The sequence below is a fragment of the Pteropus alecto genome, unplaced genomic scaffold, assembly GCF_000325575.1.
Source record: "Pteropus alecto unplaced genomic scaffold, ASM32557v1 scaffold76, whole genome shotgun sequence".
Lineage (NCBI taxonomy): Eukaryota > Metazoa > Chordata > Mammalia > Chiroptera > Pteropodidae > Pteropus > Pteropus alecto.
The window spans coordinates 8,714,440-8,737,478 of NW_006443138.1; the positions used below are offsets into that span (position 1 = coordinate 8,714,440).

At 35.5% G+C, this 23,039-nt stretch overlaps 1 protein-coding gene and 1 pseudogene across 3 annotated transcripts; both read left to right on the plus strand.

Annotated features, from left to right (window-relative positions):
* Nucleotides 1-3,845: 3,845 nt before the first annotated feature.
* TMEM19 (transmembrane protein 19) lies at nt 3,846-17,156 on the plus strand. Of its 3 annotated transcripts, none has more exons than XM_025041002.1 (7): nt 3,846-3,975; nt 4,146-4,268; nt 5,926-6,039; nt 13,150-13,287; nt 13,668-13,922; nt 14,785-14,994; nt 16,359-17,156. In XM_025041002.1, exons 2-7 carry the CDS (start codon nt 4,181-4,183, stop codon nt 16,520-16,522), a joined length of 969 nt encoding a protein of 322 aa, XP_024896770.1. In that variant the 5' UTR covers nt 3,846-3,975; nt 4,146-4,180; the 3' UTR covers nt 16,523-17,156. The 3 variants fall into 3 exon arrangements, with proteins under 3 accessions (XP_024896770.1, XP_024896771.1, XP_006923812.1); XM_025041003.1 differs by having other exon boundaries at nt 4,230-4,268; XM_006923750.3 differs by having other exon boundaries at nt 3,846-4,268.
* A 1,325-nt stretch (nt 17,157-18,481) lies between these two features.
* On the plus strand, nt 18,482-18,597 carry LOC112472494 (annotated as a pseudogene).
* Nucleotides 18,598-23,039: the final 4,442 nt, after the last annotated feature.

A 23,039-nucleotide genomic window follows, 5' to 3' on the forward strand; every position in this document is an offset into this window, starting at 1 on the left:
CTATCATGCCTATTATTTCATAAAAATGTACATATCTGTGGAAGTCCTTCCCCTAAACTGACCTTCTAAAATACTTCTATAGAAGTTCTCTCTAAATTGAAATAAACTGTAAATAAAAGAAAGTTATATAAAGCCTGGAAGAGGAATTATTATCATTTTTGTTGCTTGTTATACTTAAACATACATTAGAGATTATTTGCACCTTTTTAAATGCCAGTTATTTATGCAATCTAAACCAGATAACGAAGGGCTATTAAAATTCTGTCTATCCTGACAACAATTTGAGGCTAACACAAAGATTTATTTGTAAATATGATTATCAAAGCATTATTTTAATAACAAAAAGGAAATGTGATTTTTCTTAATTTTTTTTCTGATTTTTAAGGTATTGTCTAATACTTTAATTCAAAACATACTATCTTAACATTCATTAAGAGACATTGAGTAAACTAGGATGAACCAGATAGACATGGTCTCTGTCCTCAAGGCTATCCTGCCCTCACTGTACGGTACCCTCTTCCTAATGTCCTTTTACAATGAGTTGAATCATACAACAAATCAGTCTTCAATTTGCTGCCTAGGATTTTAAAATTTGTGCTCTAAAAGTTTTTTTTTTTTTTTTAATATTTAGGTTTAATGTCCAGAAAGTAGATATGTACCCCTCACATGAATTTCCGGTTTAATTAGTTAGAAAATATTTCAAACCTATTTCTAACTCTTCTCCATTCTTTTGAACTTCCTATTTTAATGCTCTTAACCACCAAACCTTTACAAATTGCCCTTCTCTTAGCTTGGTTACTTAACAAACTCTTTGTCATCTTTCAAGTCTTAGCTCTGACACTCCCTCTCTCTGTCACCAAAGTGACATAAATGCCTTACTCTTTGATTCCTGATTTATACATAACTTGGATATACAGTCATCATATTATTATAATGTAATTGTCTACATATCTATTTTCATCTATGTTCCTTTGAGGCACTGTGTTTTGTTTTTTTATTTGGCCTCTGGAATCTAACGTATATATTAGGCATTCAAATATTAGCAGATTTCAGAATATCTAAACCACTCCTTTGGCTTAGATTCAAAGGGATTGTACATAGAATCCACTTATATTTTCCTAACAATGGTAAATGTTTTTTGCCATTGAGATGATTTTTATAATTGGTGTTAAGTACCAAATGTCTGTCCCAGAAAAATCCAAACTTGTTTACATCAAAAAGCATAAATAGGTATTTATATTGTTACATTTAAAGGTTATTAATGCAACAATGAAATTTCAGTCTGTTGGCTCTGATTACTATAGAAATTCTCAAATTGTCCTATTTTCTAAGGGAAAGCAATCTGTGGTAAAATAATTAACTGTTGGAAAGTAAACAAAGGTGTTCAAGTTTCTCAACTTCTCAGAGCCTTTAATATTACACTCTCACAATCTTATGAGAATACAAAATTTCTCAACCTTAAATTTGATCAGATTGGGTTTAGGGGTAGAGGGTAGCATACCTACTACAATCTCCAGGAATATAGTTTAGGAAATGCTTAACCAGAAATTCTGTTGCTAGAAAATGGATTTTAAAGTAAATAGAAAAAGTATTTGAAAATTTTAAGATTGTCAAAGTCTATAAAAATTATCAGACTAAAATCATGGTTTTTTAGAAAAAGAATAAGTATATCTTAACTACATTAATTCTCCCAAATTGTTTTAGATTTAAGCTAGAATAACTTGTTTATGGAGAACAACAGCAATAATTGAACACTGGGAAAAAAATGGAAGAGATATTCATTTGAAGGGTTTGTCACTGGCACTATTATTTCATATGCAATTTTAGCCAGGTAGTCATGAAGATGGCGTCCAGGAACTAGTCTGACACACCCAGACTTCAGGAACTAGTCTGACACATCTAGACTTCAGCGTTGTTAGGGGAGGCCTGACACAATGAGGCCATGATTTTTTGCTGGACATAAAAATCTCAGAACACCAACATCAGGCAGTGTTACCTTATGATTGTGATGAAGTGAGGGGCAAAAAGCAAGATTGGTTCATAATTTTGTCTAAGCGGAGACAAAAACAAATATGCTAAACCACAAAAAAAAATTAGCTTTTATTATTAATAGTAATTGTTTGGTATTGCTGATATTAGCCAGTTTTCTAAGGTAATTATTTACTTGTGCTGAAAAGACTGAGACAAAAACTAGGCATATAATATATTTCTGGATAAAGATCACACCTGCATGTAGTCTAGTAAGAGAAGGCCACTACTATTTAGTCCTACTTCACAAATTTGGTTCTTAGTTAACTAATTAGATTCCTTACTAAAGGAAAGTGTGTTGTCTTGGCATGTATTTTGAAAGTTAAAATAGTGTGAGTTTTTTAAAAGTTAAACACTTGTGGTTGTTATGTCTGAAATTGACTTGCCTCTTCTTACATTGTCACCAATTAACTGAAAAAGTTCATAAATATAATTATCAATTAGTTACTGTTAACCCAGGCAAACAGGTTAACTTCAAATGAAATGTGTATTCAGCCACGAGATTCGGATCGTTACCGATAAAAAGACGTTCTGCTTGCTAAATCGACAATGCAAATGCTTCAAATATAAGAGCTGTGGGAACAGATTTCCACACAGAAAGTGGTATTGTTGTGACCGGAATAACCAGACTCAACCTGAGTGCTTTGATTATAGAGGCAGTTTATTAGCCGGCGGCTGTCCTTCCAAAGGAGCAGCCCCGAAATGCCAAGATACAAGGTTTTTAAGCCCCAAATCCCATTCCTCATTCTGTCTTAAACACAAAGGTCCATCTTTCTCCTATTCACTACCTGTCAACCCACTGGTCAGGTGTGCAAGCGGGGAGTACAGAAGCAGAAAGCTAGTTGTTAGAATGTTATGTTCCTATGGGTGATCGCCTAGGTTCCCATGGGCAATAGCCAGTGTTCCCATGGGCGATGGCCAAACAGTAATTTTCAGCTTAGATAAAATCGGTTATTTTTAATTATCCTCTAACCCTTTCACGTTTCAGCAGGCTATTACAGTATCATGACAATAATTTGAGAGCTCAAAAGCAGGAACTGAATCTAGCTTTAGCTTTATGCCTCTAGCAGCCAGCAGTGGCGGGCACATAGTAGGTACTAAAGGGTTTCTCAGTCATAAAATTCCGTTTTTACAGCACAATATCTCCCTCCTAAAAAAAAAAAAAGTCCATATTATATGGCATCGACTCCTCATAGACAAAAGAAGTACTTGAATATTATGCTTGAAATGGACTTACTCGGTCTAAATTCATTTGCGTTCTTTTATTCTATTACTACTCAGGTGGTGATTTCACGTTTCAGCGTTTGGATGTGTCCTCAACGCTAGGACCTAAGGTTCCATACAGCTATACTATTTTGAGGAGAAATACAAACCCTCAAGGACCAGGCCGCAACCCTCTATAACTCCGGCCCGCTCGCCCGCCTTTGGGCCGCCCTTTAAACGCTCACGTGAGCTAGGCGACGTCCTATGGCGGCCACGGCGCATACGCGTAGACAAGGCGCCGCAGCAAGCGGAGACGTGGCGAGACGTGGTCTGAGATCCACAGACCTTGACTCTGGCCCGCCAGGGCTGGACTCTGGAGCGGCACGGACGGCCATCGGGACGTGACCGTCCTCCGTCGCGCCTAGCTCGCCGCCGAGACTCACCCAGGTCCCGACTCCACATCCTCCACATTTTGGCCACCAACCCGCCTGTGTTGGCGCAGGGGCGGGCAGTGGAGGGGCGAAGCTCGCCATCCGCGGGATCGCGGATTGGCTGCTTCCGGGGATTGGCTGCTTCCGCGGATTGGCTGCTTCCGCGGAACATTAAGCCTTCCTTTCTTTCACCTTCCGGGCCGCAGAGTTCTGGTGAGAAGTGACTGCGGTCTAGGACACGGCGCTCTGAGGATTTTCTTTGCTTTTCTGGTGAAGCGTTAACCTCGTCCAGACGAATTTGAGCTTTCTACCAGCAAGTATCCAGAAATAGTTCGGGTTTATATTATTTTTTTGATAGGTGGAAGATGTTGGCATTTGTCTTCACAAGTGTTTTGCTGGCAACTTGAATAACTATTTTTCTCAGAAATGCTATATGCTTTTCCCCCCAAGTGCTCATAGCCCTTTTTTTTTCCCCCATGACAGATCTTAATGACAATATATGCAAAAAATATATAAAGATGATAACTAATATAGTTATATTGAGCGTGATCATTTGCATTTCTTTAGCGTTCTGGATTATGTCTATGACTGCAAGCACCTATTATGGTAAGTACGAATGTTCTAAGTCGTTTTTCTACACTGGGTGAAAGTAACAGGTAGCATTGTGAAATCCAAAACTCATGTCCTCTGAATGGTTATCGATTGTGTTTACTTCTACAGCTTGGATTTAATTTACTAGAAAGCAAACAGTACTTTTTAAAGCCTTTAATAAATGTTGCTGTGGTGATACTAGTTATACCTATTCCAATTTATGTTTTATGTAATTGTTACATCTGTCGTGGTGAGAATTAGGTGAAGTGAAACAGTTTTGTAAAGCAATTGGAGTGATGCTTTTAATAAGAATATTAATAATGCAGTTTATCAGTTTCGTGTGTCCTGGAAAAATAAAAGATGGTATAATGCTTACATTTGGATGATTTGTCTGCTGTCTGGTGTCTTCAAAAGAAGACTCTTTTTAAAGTCTGAAGCCACTGCATAAATATAAGGTACTCTGAACTCAGATCTTTAAAAGTTTGAATCTGCTTTAGAGCATAGGTATGCCTTTACACAAACTTCCTGTAAAATCAGAATACTGTTCAGTTCAAAAGAAAAAGTGAGAAATAGAGTGAGAACGTGAACTATTATAAATGATTATATCATAAGTGATTGCCAGCTCAGACAGTCTTTTTTCAGAGACATGTGAGTAATTGAATGTTTTCCCCCGGGTACAGAAGCTTTCAGGGCTGTTCATTAATAGTCACAGTAGGGGCTGAAGATTTGGGGAGGAGATGGCAGAAGAAGGTTTTCATTAATTGCAGTATTACTATAACTTGAACTAATTAGAATAAAATAGGATTAAAGTGCCCACTTGGAGCCAAGCACCTGAGGCAGATAAGTGATGCTGTCTCAGATCTTTGCATGTTACACACACGGGAATAGTTTTCCAGAAATAGGATTTTCCTTTTTTTTTTTTTTTTTAACATTAAGCCTTCTTTGTCTTTCATTTTTCCATTTTCAGTAGAAACATGGGCACAAATAATAGCTCACATTTTCCTTTACTGTCATCACTCAGCCTTGGTGTTTAGGAGTCTGTCACGAATTGTGAGGACTTCAACCCGGAAAACTGTGACCTATCTGAAAGAGGCATCCTGTCTTCATCTGTAGTCAATTCTGCCAAGTGGGCCTGAGCTTCTGGTTTTTTAAACAGAAGCCAAGAATCTGGATTTTTATATGAAATCTCCTGATTTTTAAGTACTGACTCAAATTATTTGAAAACATGCTAATCAAACAACATCTGTGAGCTGGATGCAGCCTTTGGAAAAAATCAGTAGCTAACCATTGAATCCTGAGATGTATAGCATGTGAAAATGTTACTTTAAAAAAAAAAATCTCTGAAAGGCAGAAAGGAATAATTGGATACACTTATGAAAGGAGTTTGTTCTATATAGTTAAAAATCTCCAAATATATTTGAAATATTCCTTATTATAAATAGTTGTAAATGGTTCCCAAAAGTTGGACAGGACTTATTTGGTTATTCCCAGTAGTACATAGTCTCTCTGAAAACATACACATCTAAACATCAATATTTTACTTTGTGACTTCATCTCAGTTTTTCTAGTTATTAACAGTATTTTAATCCAGAATGCAGTTATCAAAGTTCACATCCAAGCCTAACTTGTGCAGGCCTCACACAATTTGTGCTCTGCTTTTATAATTTTTCAGGTAACCTACAGCCTATATCTCCTTGGCGTTGGCTGTTTTCTCTTATTGTTCCTGTTTTGATAACTGCTCATGGCTTTAAAAAGAAAAGTCTAGATCACAGTGGGGCTTTAGGAGGTATGTTTTCCTTTTGAATGTTTAACCATATAATAAATGCTTATACAATTTAAATTTATGTTTTCTGAATACAAATATTTAAATAACAATGTTATACATTTTAGACAATGATGAAGTTATGCATTGCTCAGCTTTCCTAGTCTGTCTAGATTTCAGAAATTAACATATTCTTTTAGTGTAATGTACAAATTTAACTTTCTAATTGATACCAAGTTAATAGAATAGGCTATCGAAGACCTTGATTTCCCAGCTCCTTTAGTTGGATTAAATTATCTGCTAGCAAAAACATTAGAGCACTCCTCATAGATGTAAAATAAAGGAGCTATTAGAAAAAATAGCTAACTGACATAGTGACATTTTTATATGAATTTTGTCTTACCACAAAATCAGTAAGTATCAAGAATGGTTATGTTTTATTTATTTTGCAAATGTTTATGTTGTATATACTATATACTAGGTACTGCTGTTAGCACTTTGGAAGTATTAACTCATTTATAGCAAAGAATTTGAACAATCACTACTTGAATATAATAAGTTACACTTTGCTAAAAATGTCCTTTTTCAGGTAGGCTTGCCTTGGTTTTTATTATTCCTGACCTCTAGCAAGAAAGGTCAAGTCCTTCTTGAAATTCTGTCTTCCTTTGTCTTCCATGTTGTGTATTGCCTTGCTTCTCCTCTTATTTTTCTGATACCTACTTTTGTTTCTTTTCTGCTACCTTTACTTTTCTGCCTTCTAGCCTTTGGGCCTCTAACTCCTCTCCTACCTAGCTTGATTTAGAATTAGAAGATAAGTATTTGAATCTTAGCACTGCCACCTGCCTATCTCTCTGAACTTTTCATGTAAGCTAACTCCTCAAAGCCTCACTCTTCTTTATCTCTTATGAAATGGGTCCTTTTGGGCTGATTGACAAAGCTCAAACAAGATAATGTGTGGAACACATCTTTTTTAACGATAAAACATTAAATAAACATTGACTGTTAGTGATTTATTATCTACTTTCAACCGTATTATAAATTCCCTGAAGACAGAGTATATCTTATGCTTCTTTGAATAGTGTAACACACATAATAGGTGCTTAGGAAACATAATGTAGATTGATTTGAAAACCTCTGCTCTTTTCCTAAATATTTCGTTTTATGGAATATTGGTATCCTTTTTGTTTGTAGCTCTTTTTTTCCTTAAAGACAAAAAACTAGCCTTGATTCAAAGTATATCATAGTGCTTGGGAATACTATAATGGAGTATAACTGCAAGTCACTTAAACTTTCAGTGTTATAGTTTTCCCATTTGTAAAACAAGAGGGGATAATAGTACCTATAGCATTGACTTATGAGAAGTCATCCATGTAAAATATTTGCCATATCATGTCTTTAGTATGCTCGGGATTGAGAAGAGTTTCAGAACTTCCCCAGGATCTAGGTATTTAGGGTCTTCCATGACACAGGAACACAAACCTCAGTGATAACAGAAGAAGGAGGGGAGGGGTTGAGGCAGTACTTAAGGTGAGCACTGAAGTGGAGGGCTCTGGTCTCCTTGAGAGTATTTCTAGAATACAGAGAAGATGAGGGGACATGTGGGAAAGTGCACGTAAACTACAAAGCACTGAGCAGGTGATTTGCTCCAAAGAAGTATTATCTAGTTACTTAGTATGTTCCTTTAAATTTAATTTTACTTGCCAAGACTATTAGGTTTAATGGTTTACCATTTTTTCATTTAGTCATTCAACAGATATTTAGTGAGGGTCCCCTATATGCCAAGCAGTGTTCTGGGCACTTTGGATATAGCATTGAACACATAAGGTACAATTGATTAGATTTGAGTTTATTAAATTATAAAATTTTAGTCCTGCCAGAGATTATACCCAAGGCACATTGGTTGAGGTTTTGGTTGTAACTCTACTCCCATTCTCAGAGACATCTGTAGACAATGTTGTTTTACTCAACAGCATCTGTTAGGTGGCATCAGTTAGGTACAGAATTTACCTGTTTTAGATGTAGAAGTCAGCCTAAATCCTTGAGTCTTCAAGTGCTTTGGTAGAGCCTTATTGTCACGCATATTAACTTCTTAGAGAAGTTACACTTAGAGATTGGAGAATTGGGTTGGGGAGGTGGCGTAGACACAAACCAGGGATAGCAGTTACTACTCTAAAAGTTTAGACATCCCCCAAAGTTCCAAGACATTTTTAAACGACATTAAAGAAATCATTCTTTTAAAGCTGTCAATTTATTTTCTCATTCTGAACCTGTCATTGAGGTGAAAAACATTGATCATTTCATGTAATATTTTAAGGTGGTTGAAGTAAAAAAATGTAGATGACTTTTATAGCATTTCAAGGTAGGTTGTTTTGAGGCCATCTTCTTTGGGTTTAAAGACTGTGGAATAAATTGTTAGCAGTGACTATCTATGAAAAAGAGATGGGAGTTGAGGGAGAGGCAGAGAGAGACACTTTGATTTTTACTTTGTATAATTCCACATGTTTGACTTCTCCCTCCAAGAGTCATGTACTACTTTTGTAATATTTTAAAAGCCAATTGAAAAAACTTAAAGGTTAGATAACAATAAATTTTAAAGTTATTATAATAATAATAATAATAATACATACTTACAAAAAATAATGTTATTGTTAAGATTTTACCACTACAACTATTATTACTACCCATGATATTAGTTAACATTCAGGGCTTTCTACATACTGGATAATATAATAAGTATGTTATAAAAATGATCTCTTTTAAGTTTTCACAGCAAGCCAATATGGTAGAAATTGTTATTCTTATTTAATAATAAGAAGTCCAGGCTTAAGGTTAGGTAGCTTCTCCTAGTCATGCAAAGGTAAGGGAGGAGCCAGGGTTTGAACTCCAGATTATTCAGCCCCAGAACTGAAGCACTTTATTAGTATATATAGCATAACCCTATTTCTTGCATTCTCAGTTAAAATGTACCAGACTTAAGTAAAATGCCAATAATTGAATATCTCTGGAAGGATCATTCATTCAGTATCTCAGTAGTTGTGGTACTTGAACCATGAGCTAACCAATAAAAAGCACTACTACAGAAATAGGACCCTGGTACCCTGTTCTATTATTTAACAAAATATTATTTAATACTTATTTATTAAATAAATATTAACTTTCTTAGCATTTATTATTTATTATCCATTACTTAATATAATTTTGGTTAACGTGTTATTTAGTAAAAATCTTCATATAGAAAAACAATGTGTTTATCTTATGAGTTACAGAGAAGAGAAATTGTCAACCATAGTTAATCAGGGATGGAAGCATTTGTAGTTAAATATATGAGCAGGCATCCTGGATAGTGCTACACACAATAACAGTGCTTTGGTTTGGTTATCACATTCTGGGAAACTGGTATCCAACCCTGCAGGGCTAAAACATAAATTTTTGTCAGAATCACAAACTGGGTCTAAAGTGGAAGTTTAAACTCAAGTTTAGACTTGAAGCAGCCAAACTCATGAGAGACCAATTTAAAAAGCAGAATGTAAATTTCTTGAGTGCCACTGATCTAAGTGCTCAGTAGTAGATTAGCATATTCTCTCCCTAAAAGAAGGACTATAAAATTAGTATCAAAAGTGAGCTCAGAAGTTCAAAAGAACATATAGAGAATGCTACCTTTTGTGTAATGTGCTGCACATGTATATGTATGCATATATATGTGCATGTGTGTGTATTTGTATACACATATGTGTGTATTTATTTGCCCTATCCACAAAAAGCAAATATACCCTAGTAGCAATGAGCACATTGTAAGCCTAGATCTTGACTTCTAATATCCATTTCCCCCACTGAAATATACTAGACCTCCTCAAAGAAATGGCATCTTCTAGGGCTGGGGCAAAGTAGATTTGGATAAATGTAGGACATCTTGTTATGCCAAAAAGAAAGGAAATGCTTAAAAAGTGTGTGTGTGTGTGTGTGTGTGTATGTGTGTGTGTAAAAGCTTGTCTTATTTTGTCTGATATTAGTATAACTACCCCTGCTCTCTTTTGGTTTCTGTTTGCATGGAATATCTTTTTCAGCCCTTTTACTTTCTTTCAACCCATTTGTGTCATTGAATTTAAAGTAGACAGCATATAGTTGGATCATTGATTCTTATCCATTTTGCCAGTCTATCTTTTAATTGAGCATTTAATGCATTTATGTTTAAAGTAATTACAAATAAGGAAAGACTTCTGTCATTTTGCTGTTTGTTTTCTATATGCTTTATAGTTCTTTTGTTCCTCATTTCCTGCATTACTGTATTCTTTTGTGTTTTAATTTTTTGTACTGAAATGTTTTAATTCCGTTCTCATTTCATTTTGTGTATATTCTATAACTATTTTCTTTGTGATTACTGTCAGAATTATATTTAACATTCTAAAGTTATAACACTCTAATTTAAATTTTTGCCAGTTTAACATCAATAACATATTAAAACTGTCTTAATTTCTCCCTCCCATTTGAAAAATAGTTTGGCTGGATATAGGATTCTTTGCTGACACTTTGTTTTTTCTGTTAGCACTTTGAATATATCAGCCCAGTGCCTTCTGACCTTCTCTGATAAGAAATCTGCTGATAATCTTACTGAGATAACTAGTTTGTGACAAGTTGTTTGCCTCTTATTGCGTTTAAGATTCTCTCTTTGTCTTTGAACAATTTTATTATAATGTGTCTCAATGTGGATTTCTTTGAAGTCATTCTACTTGGAGTTTGTTGAACTTCTTGCATGTTTATATCATGTCTTTCATCAAACTTGGGAAATTTTTAGCCATTACTTCATCAAATAATTTCTCTGCCCCCTTCTTCTTCTTTCTTCTCCTTCTGGGATTCCCACATGTGTATGCTAGTCTACTTGATGGTGTCCCATGGGTCCTTCAGGCTCTATTCACTTTTCTTTAATCTTCTTTTTGTTCTTCAGATGATAATTCCGATCGTCCTGTATTCACATTTGCTGATTGTTTCTTCTGCCCCATGTAACCTTTACTCTCTGGTGAATTTTTTATTTTAGTTTTTGCCTTTTTAGCTCCAATATTTCTTTTTGGTTTCTTTTTAGGTCTTCTGTCTCTTTATTCATATTTCCATATTGTTCATACACTATTTTCTTTACTTTTTCCATATCTTCCTTTGGTCCTTTAAGTATCTTTAAGACAGTTGTTTTAAAGTCTTTGTTTAGTAGGCCCACCATCTGGCCTTTCTCAGTGACAATCTCTGTTCATTTTTTTTTTCCTTTGAATGGGCCATACTTTGTATGCCGTTGATATTTTTGTTGAAAACTGGACATTTAAGTAGAATAATGTGATAACTCTAGAAATCAAAATCTCTTTTGTCCCCAGGGTTTGCTCTTTTTTGTTTTATTTTGTTTTTGATTGCCGTAGGCTTTGTGCCAAGGTGTAAACCTAATGCTTTCTCAGCCTTTTCTGAGCCTGTGCCTTTCTTGGGTATGCACACTGACTTCCTAATCTCCCCTATAAATGAAATTGCTTTTGAATGTCCTAGTCTTTAATGTCTGGCTCTCAAAATGAAGGAAAACAGAAAAATGAAAGGGGGTTGGAGTCAGCCCTTTAAATCCTCTGGAAGTCACCTCAGGCAGATAGGGAGGGGCTGGCAGCATTGTGAGGTGGAGAGCACCAATGGCTGCCAGACTCTGTGTCTGTACCTCTGTGATTAGCAGTAGCAATCAGTGATGAGAATACAGATCCTGATATTTGGAAAACAAGGTCCTTATTGCCCGCCTGGCTCCCATAAGCTGTGTGCAGGCTGTTCCTGCATTGCCCACCACATGGCTGAGAATGGTAGATTGGGAGCTGCTACTCTGCTAAGAGCTGAAATTGACAAAACTTGATTGCAGTTTCCCTTTCAAACCTTCCCCTGGAGGTTACAAACCTTCAGTGGACTCTAGAGTTTTAAAATAGTTTAGGAGACAGATTTTTCCAGTCCAATTGTTGGCTGGGTGGGAAGACATATTCCTGGTGCTTCCTATTTCTCCAGGATTCCTCCCAGAATCCTCTCTCTTAGTCATTTTTGTAGGATCAAATAACCATTACGGTAATAGAAATGAGCATACTTTGCTATCTCGACCACTGAGTTTTACTCACAAGAATACTTTGAAATTTTGTGACAAACAGTCTTTAAAGAATTTCTGAGTGATTTAAAAAGCCAATTTCAACATATGTTTGCACTTTCCTTGTACAATTACGTAGAGAGATGCTTTATAATTTCTTACTTAAACAACTCACAGAAAGTTCTTTAAGTCTCAAGCTTGTTTGATTTAGCAGTTGATGTCATGGCCTCTTTCCATATTTCTGTAATAGCAAGAACAATTCTTTCTTTTTTTTTACTCTTCTGTGTCATGAAACATAAGCTTCCCTTGTTTATTTTCCTGATCGAACAATAGGTTTTAAAAACCCTTCCTTGAAATTGGTCACTCATGGGATAATTAAGGCTATCCCCTTTCTTCTTTGCCCAAACAAAAGAAACAAAGAGAAAAGTCTCAAAATCTAAAATCACATTCACAGAACATATCCCATTTTTAGTTCCACCAGCAATTCAGAATTATTTTCATAGATTTAAGTGAGAAAACTTAACTGAGAAGCACTATATCTTCTCAGTTTGTGAGACTCAACAACAGAGATGTGAAAATTCTTGGAAAATCATAAAAAGGTTTTTTTTAATTTTCTTTATAAATTAGAAAATAAATCTCAGGCTATGGGGGGGATATAAAAAATAGAAACCTGAAAGACTTTATAATCTTACCTCTCTTGAGAAACCACCGTTAATTTGGAATTTTTTCAGACTAGCCGTCTTTGTATAATATATAAAACATACTGTTTAATAATAATAAAATCCTACTGTGTTCTGCAACTCGATTATTTAAAGAGTATCTAAAATAATATATTTATATAGTATAGTCTATTTGAAAGGAGGTCAAAATGTGGTAAAAAATCATCTCAATCAAGTTGACTTTGTTTACTGTTTGATAATATCTTGGTAAAAATGGAAATGTACATTTCAGTTTATAATGTGTAAATAACCTATAAAAATGCATTCTTTTCATCACAGCATTAATGTATAGACTAATTATAATTCTGTATGAATATGTATTTCTTTCAGGGCTGGTGGTTGGATTTATCCTAGCCATTTCAAATGTCAGCTTTTGTACCTCTTTACTGATGTTTTTCTTTTCTTCTTCGCAACTCACTAAATGGAAGGGAAAAGTAAAGAAGCGACTAGATTCAGAATATAAAGAAGGTAAAATGTATTATGTTTGGCATTATTTAAAACAGTAATAACTTTGTTTCATCCTAACATATAAGATTGAACCAAAATATGTTTAGACTGTTGAAACAGATAAATTTTATATGAGAATTACTTTAAGTAGAAACATAATTTAGGTTGTCATTACTTCGCCACAATAGCAAGTAACAGCAAAATTGTAGAAGCACTAAAGTCTATCATTAATTTTGTAAAACAATTTAGAATGTGGGCAAAGGTACTATCTCACTTTCAGTTATTTGAAAATTTTAGTCATTTTTCTTAAACGTTAAAATATAAGTTCATATATCTGCAATGATATTCCTTCTGAGGAAAAAAACATTTCTTGTCCTTTTTATCTACTTGTTTGCTTCTAGGTGGGCAGAGGACTTGGATTCAGGTATTCTGTAATGGAGCTGTAGCCACAGAGCTGGCCCTACTGTACATGATAGAAAATGGCCCTGGGGAAATCCCAATAGATTTTTCCAAGCAATACACTGCTTCTTGGATGTGTTTGTCTCTCTTGGCTGCACTGGCCTGCTGTGCTGGAGACACATGGGCTTCAGAAGTTGGCACTGTTTTGAGTAAAAGCTCTCCAAGGCTAATAACAACTTGGGAGAAAGTTCCAGTTGGTGAGTTTTATTTAAGTCTCAAAAAAATGAAAATTAACAAAAAAACCTTCGATTTATCATGTTTCTTTTAAAGAGCCTTTTAAGAATTTTTGTTAGCCTTCTTAGAAAATTACTGTAGACTGTTATATTGGTGATAATAAATAATATTTACAGGAAATGTTAGCAAGTCCTAGATAAACAATACAAAAACATATAGAATGACTCACAGAAATATCAGTGGGAAAGAGAGAAAATAAGGTGTTTCTTGAGGGCCTATTATGTGATCAGTGTTTTACCATATATCTTAGTTACCCATTACTGTTCTGAACTACTGCTACTCCTCCTTTTTTGTCTCTGTCATCACCTCCTCTTGCCCCTTCCTCTTCTTCTCTCCTCCTCTTCTATCTCCTTCTTTTCATTTGCCTCCTTTACCTCTCCTTTTTTTCCTCTTCAGTATCATCATGAACAGCTAACATATTTGAGTACCTACTATATGCAAGGAACTGTTCTACATGCTCTACATGAGTTACCATTTAATACTACTAATAATCGTGTGAATTCTTTAATTATTTCCACCTTCACAAACAAGGAAACTAAGGCATAGAAAAGTTAGGTAAATTCACTATCATCACATAGCTTGGAAATGACAACTAAGGTTGAAACTAGTCAGTCTGGCTCCACTGACCTCTTATACTTTCCTGCTTAGAATGGCAACAGATGCTGAGGTCTTGTGATCTTATGGTCTTAGGATCTTTGGATTAAATCAGAACCCTTTCTTTAAATTAGTCTTGTTTGAGTAAATACCAAAAGTTTTTGCTTTCCCTGCCTTTATGTGTTTGTTGATTGTTAACCGTATGATTTTATCCTTTTGTTTCTTCTTCAGGGACCAACGGCGGGGTTACAATGGTGGGCCTTGCTTCCAGTCTCCTTGGTGGTACCTTTGTGGGCATCACCTACTTCCTCACACAGTTGGTTTTTGTTAATGATTTGGACATTTCTGCTCCCCAGTGGCCAATCATTGCATTTGGGGGTCTGGCTGGATTACTAGGATCAATTGTAGACTCATATTTAGGAGCTACAATGCAATTTAGTGGTGAGAACAAAATCTTATTATTGCAACTTATTGGTGTATAAAAGAAATGGGAAAGAGATACGGAAAAGAAAAAGAACGATATGATGAAAACAATTCCAAAGACACAGGGAGTTGAGGGACCGGGAATGATAGGTCAAAGTCTCTTCTACAATTTTGATTTTTTAATTTTTTTTTCTTAATTAATTGAAAGAGAATTAGTCCTGCAGAGCAATGAGTAGAAGCTGTGTAGGGAGGATATGATAGTGCAGGAAACGGACATTTTTGCTAATGGGATTTCTCCTGATCCCAGGAAAGCAGAACATTTGGGATCAAATCATTTTAATGCCCCCTTCTTACATTTGTTTTCCAAGTCCGTTTGAGAGAGAATTATTGTACTAATCTGACTATACACACATGGCTTGCTTTTCTACTCTGACACCATTGTGCATGCTGTCCTCACTGAGTTTTTGGTCCCACTTAAGGTATATGGGAGAGTCAATTTTCCCAAAAGCTTCCTATGCTTTATTCCTGAGGCTTTCCTGTGATGTGAGTATACTGACATTTTGTTTAGTGTGTTTTGCTCAACATTCTTATCAACCATGTTTTCTTCTTTGAGTTATATAATGAATAGCTGGAAGTCTGGAGAAAATTTCCCTGAATACAGTCCTCCCAATTCTCTTCATGCTCCAAGATAATCTACTTGCCCTTTCACTCTCCTCCCTACCAGTCAGAATACTTGTTTTCTCAATTTCATTAGTCTTATCTAGACGCTAACGAAGAATCAGAATTCACACTAAAGGGAAACTTCACACACAAACACACACACACCACACACAAACACACAAACACATTTTTTTTAAAGAGCATAGGTTTTATTCTGAACTGGGGTCTAACTAGGCAAGTTTCTGATCATATTGAATGGGTTAAAAAAATTGCGGGCTATGGGAAAGTTTAATTCATTCAGTAAACCTTAGTGTGCCTTCTTCGTGCCAGCACCATGCTGGATCCTGGGTATCTATTGCAGAGGTTTGCAGACCTGATCTCTGTGCTCAGGTTGGTCTTGCAGGGGAACCACCGGGAAGGCAGGCCCTGTCTGCCAGTTTCATGCCATCTCTGCTTTTCATATTCTTCCTTCTACTTCTGAAGGAACTTCAGCAGTGTTAAGAGAAGTGTTGAGGCATACTGAAACTCATTTATTCAAAGAGACCTTTTATGATTGAGGGTTCCATGTCTCTCACCATACAGATTATCTACTAAAGTCATTTTATAAGTGGCTGAGAATCTTTCAAAAAAATTTTTTTGGAAGAGAAAAGCTGGTTGGTTTGTTTGTTTTTAAATCAAGTCATTTGGATTTTCCACCTCACTTGGCTTCTTTTCCACTCTAGGTTTGGATGAAAGCACTGGCATGGTGGTCAACAGCCCAATGAAGGAGGCGAAGTTCATATCAGGGAAACCCATTCTTGATAACAATGCGGTGAATCTGTTTTCTTCTGTCATTATTGCTCTCTTGCTTCCTACAGTTGCTTGGGGTTTTTGGCCCAGGGAGTGAACTTTATTTCATTTACAAAGGTCAAAACTATGGTAAATTCAACTAAATTTGCAATCCCAAATTTCATTCTAAGAGGAATCATTGTAATGGCTAAGGAGAAATGCCAACTCCTCCCATACTCCATTGTGATGGAATTCTACATTTCCTCTTGTCTAGTCCCTTGTAACAGCTAAGATATTCTAGTGAAAAACAAGACTACATAAAGATCACCCTTTTTTTGTTGTTGTTAAATGGACCTTGATTAATGAATCTGTGATGTCCCTGTACATTGATACATATTGAACTGAAAGCTCTTTGTTGAACTGAAAGTTCCTACATGGTAGATATAAATTTCGTTTTGTTTAAACCAGGGTGGTGACTAAAAGTGATAAAATTTTAAAATTGTTCTCAGTTGTGCCAGAGAAATGCCACTATGCCAGTTACCCAAATGTTATATCTCTTTTAAGTGGTTTAAACTGATGTATTTGGAAGCCTGAATAAGTGTAGTATCCTGGACTACTTGCATTACTTGCCATTTATAATTGTAAAAAGTGTGAAATTTGGTTCCTTAGTGAGCTGTGAATCCTACTCCACATTTGTTCTTCCTTCCTCAGGGTTAGTAATAAAAAAAAAAAAAGTCTTTTTGATATGATTACAATGCATGAAAAAATTATTTTTAAGTAAAGCGAAAGAGATCTATCATATCTAAATAATATGTACCTTACTATATATTTCAGTAGATCTCTCAGTAGAAATTATCTCAGATTTAATACTTTCAGTGTATTTTCTAGCTTTCTTTGAAATATACATAGGAATCTGCTTTGCATTAGCATCCTGAACAGATGAAAGAGTCACTGGGAAATTATTATAATAATTTCTTTATTTGCTATCCTGGAATTCACTGGAAGGGGCTGTGATTTCCTATGATGTACCTTTTAAGTTGTGCTCCCCTTTACATTATAGCCTCAGCTAAAGTGAATTCTATATTTCAATTTTTTCTTTCATTGTGATTAACTGTGTGCTAAAGAGTTCGATATGGTATGGATTTTTTTTTTTTTTTTTTTGCGAAAAGCATTTAAAAATATTTCTCATGTGATTTCCACACTGTTCTTTCCCTGCCCCTTTTGCATCTTGGGAAAACCGGGGAGAGATTCCATTAGTAAGCCACCATTAGAGTGGATAAAGTGTAGAATTCTTTATTGGTGACTCTACTACAGTGATGATCTACAACTGACTTAGTTCATGGAGGAGGGAAAAAGAAAAAAACAATTGACACTGGTATTTCTTAACCCAAACAACTCAGTGGGTCTTAACCATTGCTTTTCAACTTGGAGTATACATTGGAATCACCTGTCCATCTTTTATAAAAATACTTGTGTCTGAGCTTCACCGTCAAAGATTCTGACTCACCTGGTCTGGGGTACAACCTGAGTATTGGGACTTTTAAAACCTCTGGCTGCCCCGTAGAATCATGTAAAGGGTTTTTAAAAACACTGTTGCCAAGACCCCTCTTTAGATCAAGTAAATCAGAATGTCTGAAGGTGAGACTATTTTTACAAAGTTCTCTGGGAGAGTCTAATGTTTAAACAGGTTGAGAACTACTAAATAAGAATATCCTAAAGCAGTGGTCCCCAGCCTTTTTAGCACCAGGGACCCATGCTTCTATGAGAATCTAATGCCTGGTGATCTGAGGTGGAGCTGAGATAGTGCTGCTAGTGCTTGGGAGCAGCTGCAAATACAAATGAAGCTTCAGTTGCTAGCCAGCCACTCACCTCCTGCTTTGCAGCCTGGTTCCTAATAGTCTCTGGACCAGTACTGGTCAATGACCTGGGGGTTGGGGACCTCTGTCCTAAAGCACTATACCTAAAAGAAGTTTCAAAAGACTGAGCCTTGGACATGGTTTCATAGTGTAGCGGTTACCACGTATGCTTTACATGCAGAAGATCCTGGGTTCTCGCCCCAGTGGAGCCATGGTCCATGGTCTACGGCCATGCCACCCTGAACAAGTCCAATGTCTGATCTCGGAAGCTAAGCAGGGTCGGGCCTGGTTAATACTTGGATGGGAGACTACTTAGGAAGACCAGGTGCTGTAGGCATAAAAAATAATAAATTAAAAAAAAAATGAGCCTTTTCATTTTTATGCAGACAACTATTAGCAATAATGCTGTATGCTGTCTTTATGGGTGAATTAGCTTGTGATAATTATACAGTATCTTATGTTGTATCACTTAGCAAATCATTCCTGAATCAGTTTTTCATGCAGCTTGTTTTTTCCTGTAGCTGTTCTAACATGTCTTTCTCTTTTTCCTGGTGATTAATCCTCAGGACATACAATGGGACAAAAATATTTATTAAAACTATCTTTGAGTTTGGGAAAATCATCATATTCCCAGTTCAGGGAAATACTGCCTTAATAATCCTTTATTTGAGAATTTAGAACTAGTTGTGGTTTGCAATAAAAAGATTTTCAGATTTTAGGAAGGTAATAGGGTATATATAAAATATTTTACTCAAAAGTCCTAAAATTGTCTAGGGTATCAAATACACTAATATGTCTGGTGAATGTATGAATAGCACAAATAAATGTCAACTACAGACTATAAAGAGCCTCACATCAGGTCAGGTCAGGTTTTGTCTTCAAACTAAGGAAGAAACCTTCTGTTTTCAGAACTTTTTTGGATATGAGAATTGTAGATAAAGATTTTTGGCTCTTTCTTATTTTAATCTTAGAAGTATTTTACTATAACATCCTTTTTAACTTGACATTGAACTAGTTCAGCCTATTCTATTCTAGCAGTTTATATAAAAAACACTTTTCGTGGAAAGTCCTCCTTGTAACAATATAATAAAACAATATGTATTACCTACCTAGGCAGCCTAAAGGCATACATACTTATTATGTTACATAGTAGAGGAGAGCAAGATCTATGTGGTTCAGGGCAGCTCTTGGGGGAGACTTGAAGACTTCAAGGAGTGTCATTTGAAGAATCATATGGAGCCACCAGGAGAACAGTGAATTGATACAATAGGTCATTTGATTCCTAGTTTATCTCATTACTTATCTATACCTCAACCAAGGTATATATATCTCTTTTTTGTTTCTAGCTGCTATATATATAGGATACTGGCTTCAGAAATGCCAATCTCATCTCTATCAGGTACAGGCCTAGTGTAGAGAAAAATTACGTGAGGTAAGATATTGTAAACTGCCGTATGCCTGCAATCTGAACTGTTAGCACAGTGGGTATAATAGAACCTAATCATCTGACTTTCCTGATGCCATCACAAGGAGAAAAAACTGTAGTTAACCACCAAATCTCAGGTAAATGTACTGTTTTAAAGATATAAACACAATTATGCAGCATAATTATTTAATCTCCTAAAGGAATATCTGTTGCTATTACTCAAAATGGTTCTCAGTATTTTAAATATATATAGGTGTTCATTCTACGGCCATGACATCTGAACAAGCCCGATCCCGTCTGATCTTGGAAGCTAACAGGGTTGGGCCTGGTTAGTACCTGGATGGAGACCACCTAGGAAGACCAGGTGCCATAGGCATAAAAAATAAGAAATAAGGAATTGTAAGCTGACAAGATCCTTGCAATCTGTGAGGTCAGCCAAGGGTTGCCTCGCCTAAAAAAAAATAAAATAAATAGTGTCTTGATATTTTAATTTATAAGAAATGAATCTTAAAAGAATGCACAGAAAACTCTACATAGTTGTATAGTATTCCAGAAGAAAAGCATTTTGTAATAACAATAGTTGATGCTGTGCCAAGTACTGTTCTATATACCCTTTGCCAGCATTAACTCATTTAGTTCTCAAGAACCCTGTGAAGCAGGTCTGTTCATTTTGTACCAGTAAGGAAACTGGGCTTAAAAAGATTTAATGATAGATCTGGGATGAAGACATGAAGATTAAAGATAGAAGAAAATAATAAGAGTTTGAGGAACTATTACTTTTGTTGTGATAGCAAAGCTATAGCGTGTTCAGCTACTGAACTAAGGTTTTCCAAGAGAAGTAATAACCCAACAGGTAATTGTCACTGCAGCAATAGGAAAGCTGAGCTATTGCTATTCAACAGCTTCATTAATTGATCTCTGAAGTTTTTGTTTTTTTCTAAAGTGATTGGCAACAGGTTTAAAATTTGTGAATTTGAAAGGTTTAAGATTTTAACAGGTTTCAGATTTGTGAACTTAAAGGGTTTTTTTTCCTCCTTTTAAGAAAGAGAAAGGCCATGAGAAAGCCAATGTCAACATATATCTTAGGGAGTACAGTGTAAAGAGGAATACTGTTTAGCTATTAAAACATTTTAGGTGCGTATATGTTGGCATCAAAGATGTTCATGATATATTAAGTAAACAATAGTTTAAAAACCAGAATTGACAGTATGCTTTCATTTTTGTTTAAAAAATATTCGTAGCTATTTAGACATCAAAAAAAGATCAGATGTATATACACTCATAATGTTAATTATGCCTGGGAGGTGGAATTATTAGAGTTTTAACATTTTCTTTATTTTTTAACTTTTGTTTTTCAATTTGAGTTGATGTTCAATATTTTATAACATTTTATTTTAACTATATTTTAATATCTTCTACACTGAATATCCTTGTTTTTGAAATTAAGCAATGCAGTGATTTTTGTTAAAAGGGGAGATGGAGGAGGAAAGTGGTCACCTAATTAATTACTATACAGTACAGAGGGGACATGATATCTGTTCAATAAATGGTGCTGGGTCATTTGATAGCTGTATGAGGAAAAATATGTATCTTGACCCCTTTTGCACATTGTATAGAAAATCAATTCCAGTTGGATTACAGAACTAAATGTGAAATATTAAACTAATTTATTTGAGAAAAATATAGAATAACTATGTGACTTGGAGTAGGGATGATTTCTTAAATGGGACACAAAATTGCCTACCAGAAAGAAAAAGAGTTGGACTGTATTAAAATTAATAATTTCTGTTTATTAAAAGACACTATTAAGAGTAAAAAGCAGCCCACAGAGTAAGTAGATTTGCAGCATGTATACTCAACAAAGGATTCATATTTAGAATATAAAAACAAACACCTGCAAATCAATTTTAGAAAGACCTTCAACCCAAGAGAAAAATGGGCAAAGGATCTGAACAGCCACTTCATAAAAGAGTATATCCAAATAGCCAGTGAACATCTGAAAATGTACTGCTTTATTCATCAGAGAAATGCAAGTTAAAAACTACACTGGGAACCATACCTATCAGAATGGGTGAAGTGAAAAACGAAGGAAAATGCTAGATGTTGAAGGAGATAGAACCCATATTGCTGGAGGGAACATAAACTGGTACAACCACTTTGTAAAAGTGTTTAGCAGTATTTACTAAGGTTGACTAGTCATACTTTGACCCATTAATTCCATTTGTAGGTGTGTACTCAAATGTTCGTACCAGCTCTCATTATGGTTCCAAGCTGGAAACTACCCAAATGCCCATCAGCAATAATCAGCAAAAATTGGATAAGTATGATGTGAAATATTCACAATGGAAATATATATAACAATGAGAATGAACAGCCTACACCCGCACTCAGTATGGATGAGCCTTACAACATAATGTCGAATGAAAGAAGTCAGACACGGAAGAGTCTATACTGTGGTTTCATTTATATAAAGAATAAAAATGTGTGAAATGTGTGCTAATAGAAATCAAAGATAGCTGTTACCCCTATGGTGGAGGGTAATGAATGGCAGTTTCATGACAGGAACTTCTGAGGAGCTAAAAATGTTCCTTGGTCTGGGTGCTGGCTATGTGAGTATCTAGTTGTGAAAATATTTAAAGCTGAATGTTTATAGCATTTATTATTTCAATTTAAAAAAGGTGAAATAATTATCAGAATAAATGGAATGCTGTATTTGATTATTACTGCTTTAAAAAGAAATAAAAAATATCTAAAACCTTTTGTGAGTTGTGTGGGGATGGGGGAGAAACTTTCTTTTTTCTCCTCAGTTCTTTTGCCTGGTTTAATAATTAAATCTACATGTGACAGACTAACAAGAAAAGAACAAAATTTAATTACATATATTTGTATGAGAAATACATGAGAGCTTCAGGAACAAAGTTAAAATGAGGTATATATGGCATTCCAAGCTAAGGATGAAGTAAGGCACCTTGGGGCTTCAGAGGGGAAGAAGGTCATTAGAAGGATGATAAAAAGAACAGATGTTCAGTGATTAGAAGTTTGCCCTGCCCTATAGATAGGTCATAAAAGGTTATTTCTGGTAATAACTCATTATGGATAAGGCTCCTAATTTAAATTCTCCAAGGGAAAGAAAGGTAGAAGTTTCTTGTGAGCCTGCGGAGTCTCAGTTGCCTTTAGCTTAGAGTAATTTGCATACTACATAGGTGCATCTTGGGGTGGCTCGTTCTGAATCCCTACAGCGTTTATCCTGATGCAGAGGAAACCGTGTTTGTTGGGGGGTTTGATCCCAGACGTAACATTGTTTTATGTTTCTCCCTTTTATGTTGTATCTCACATCTGAGCAGTGAAATAGT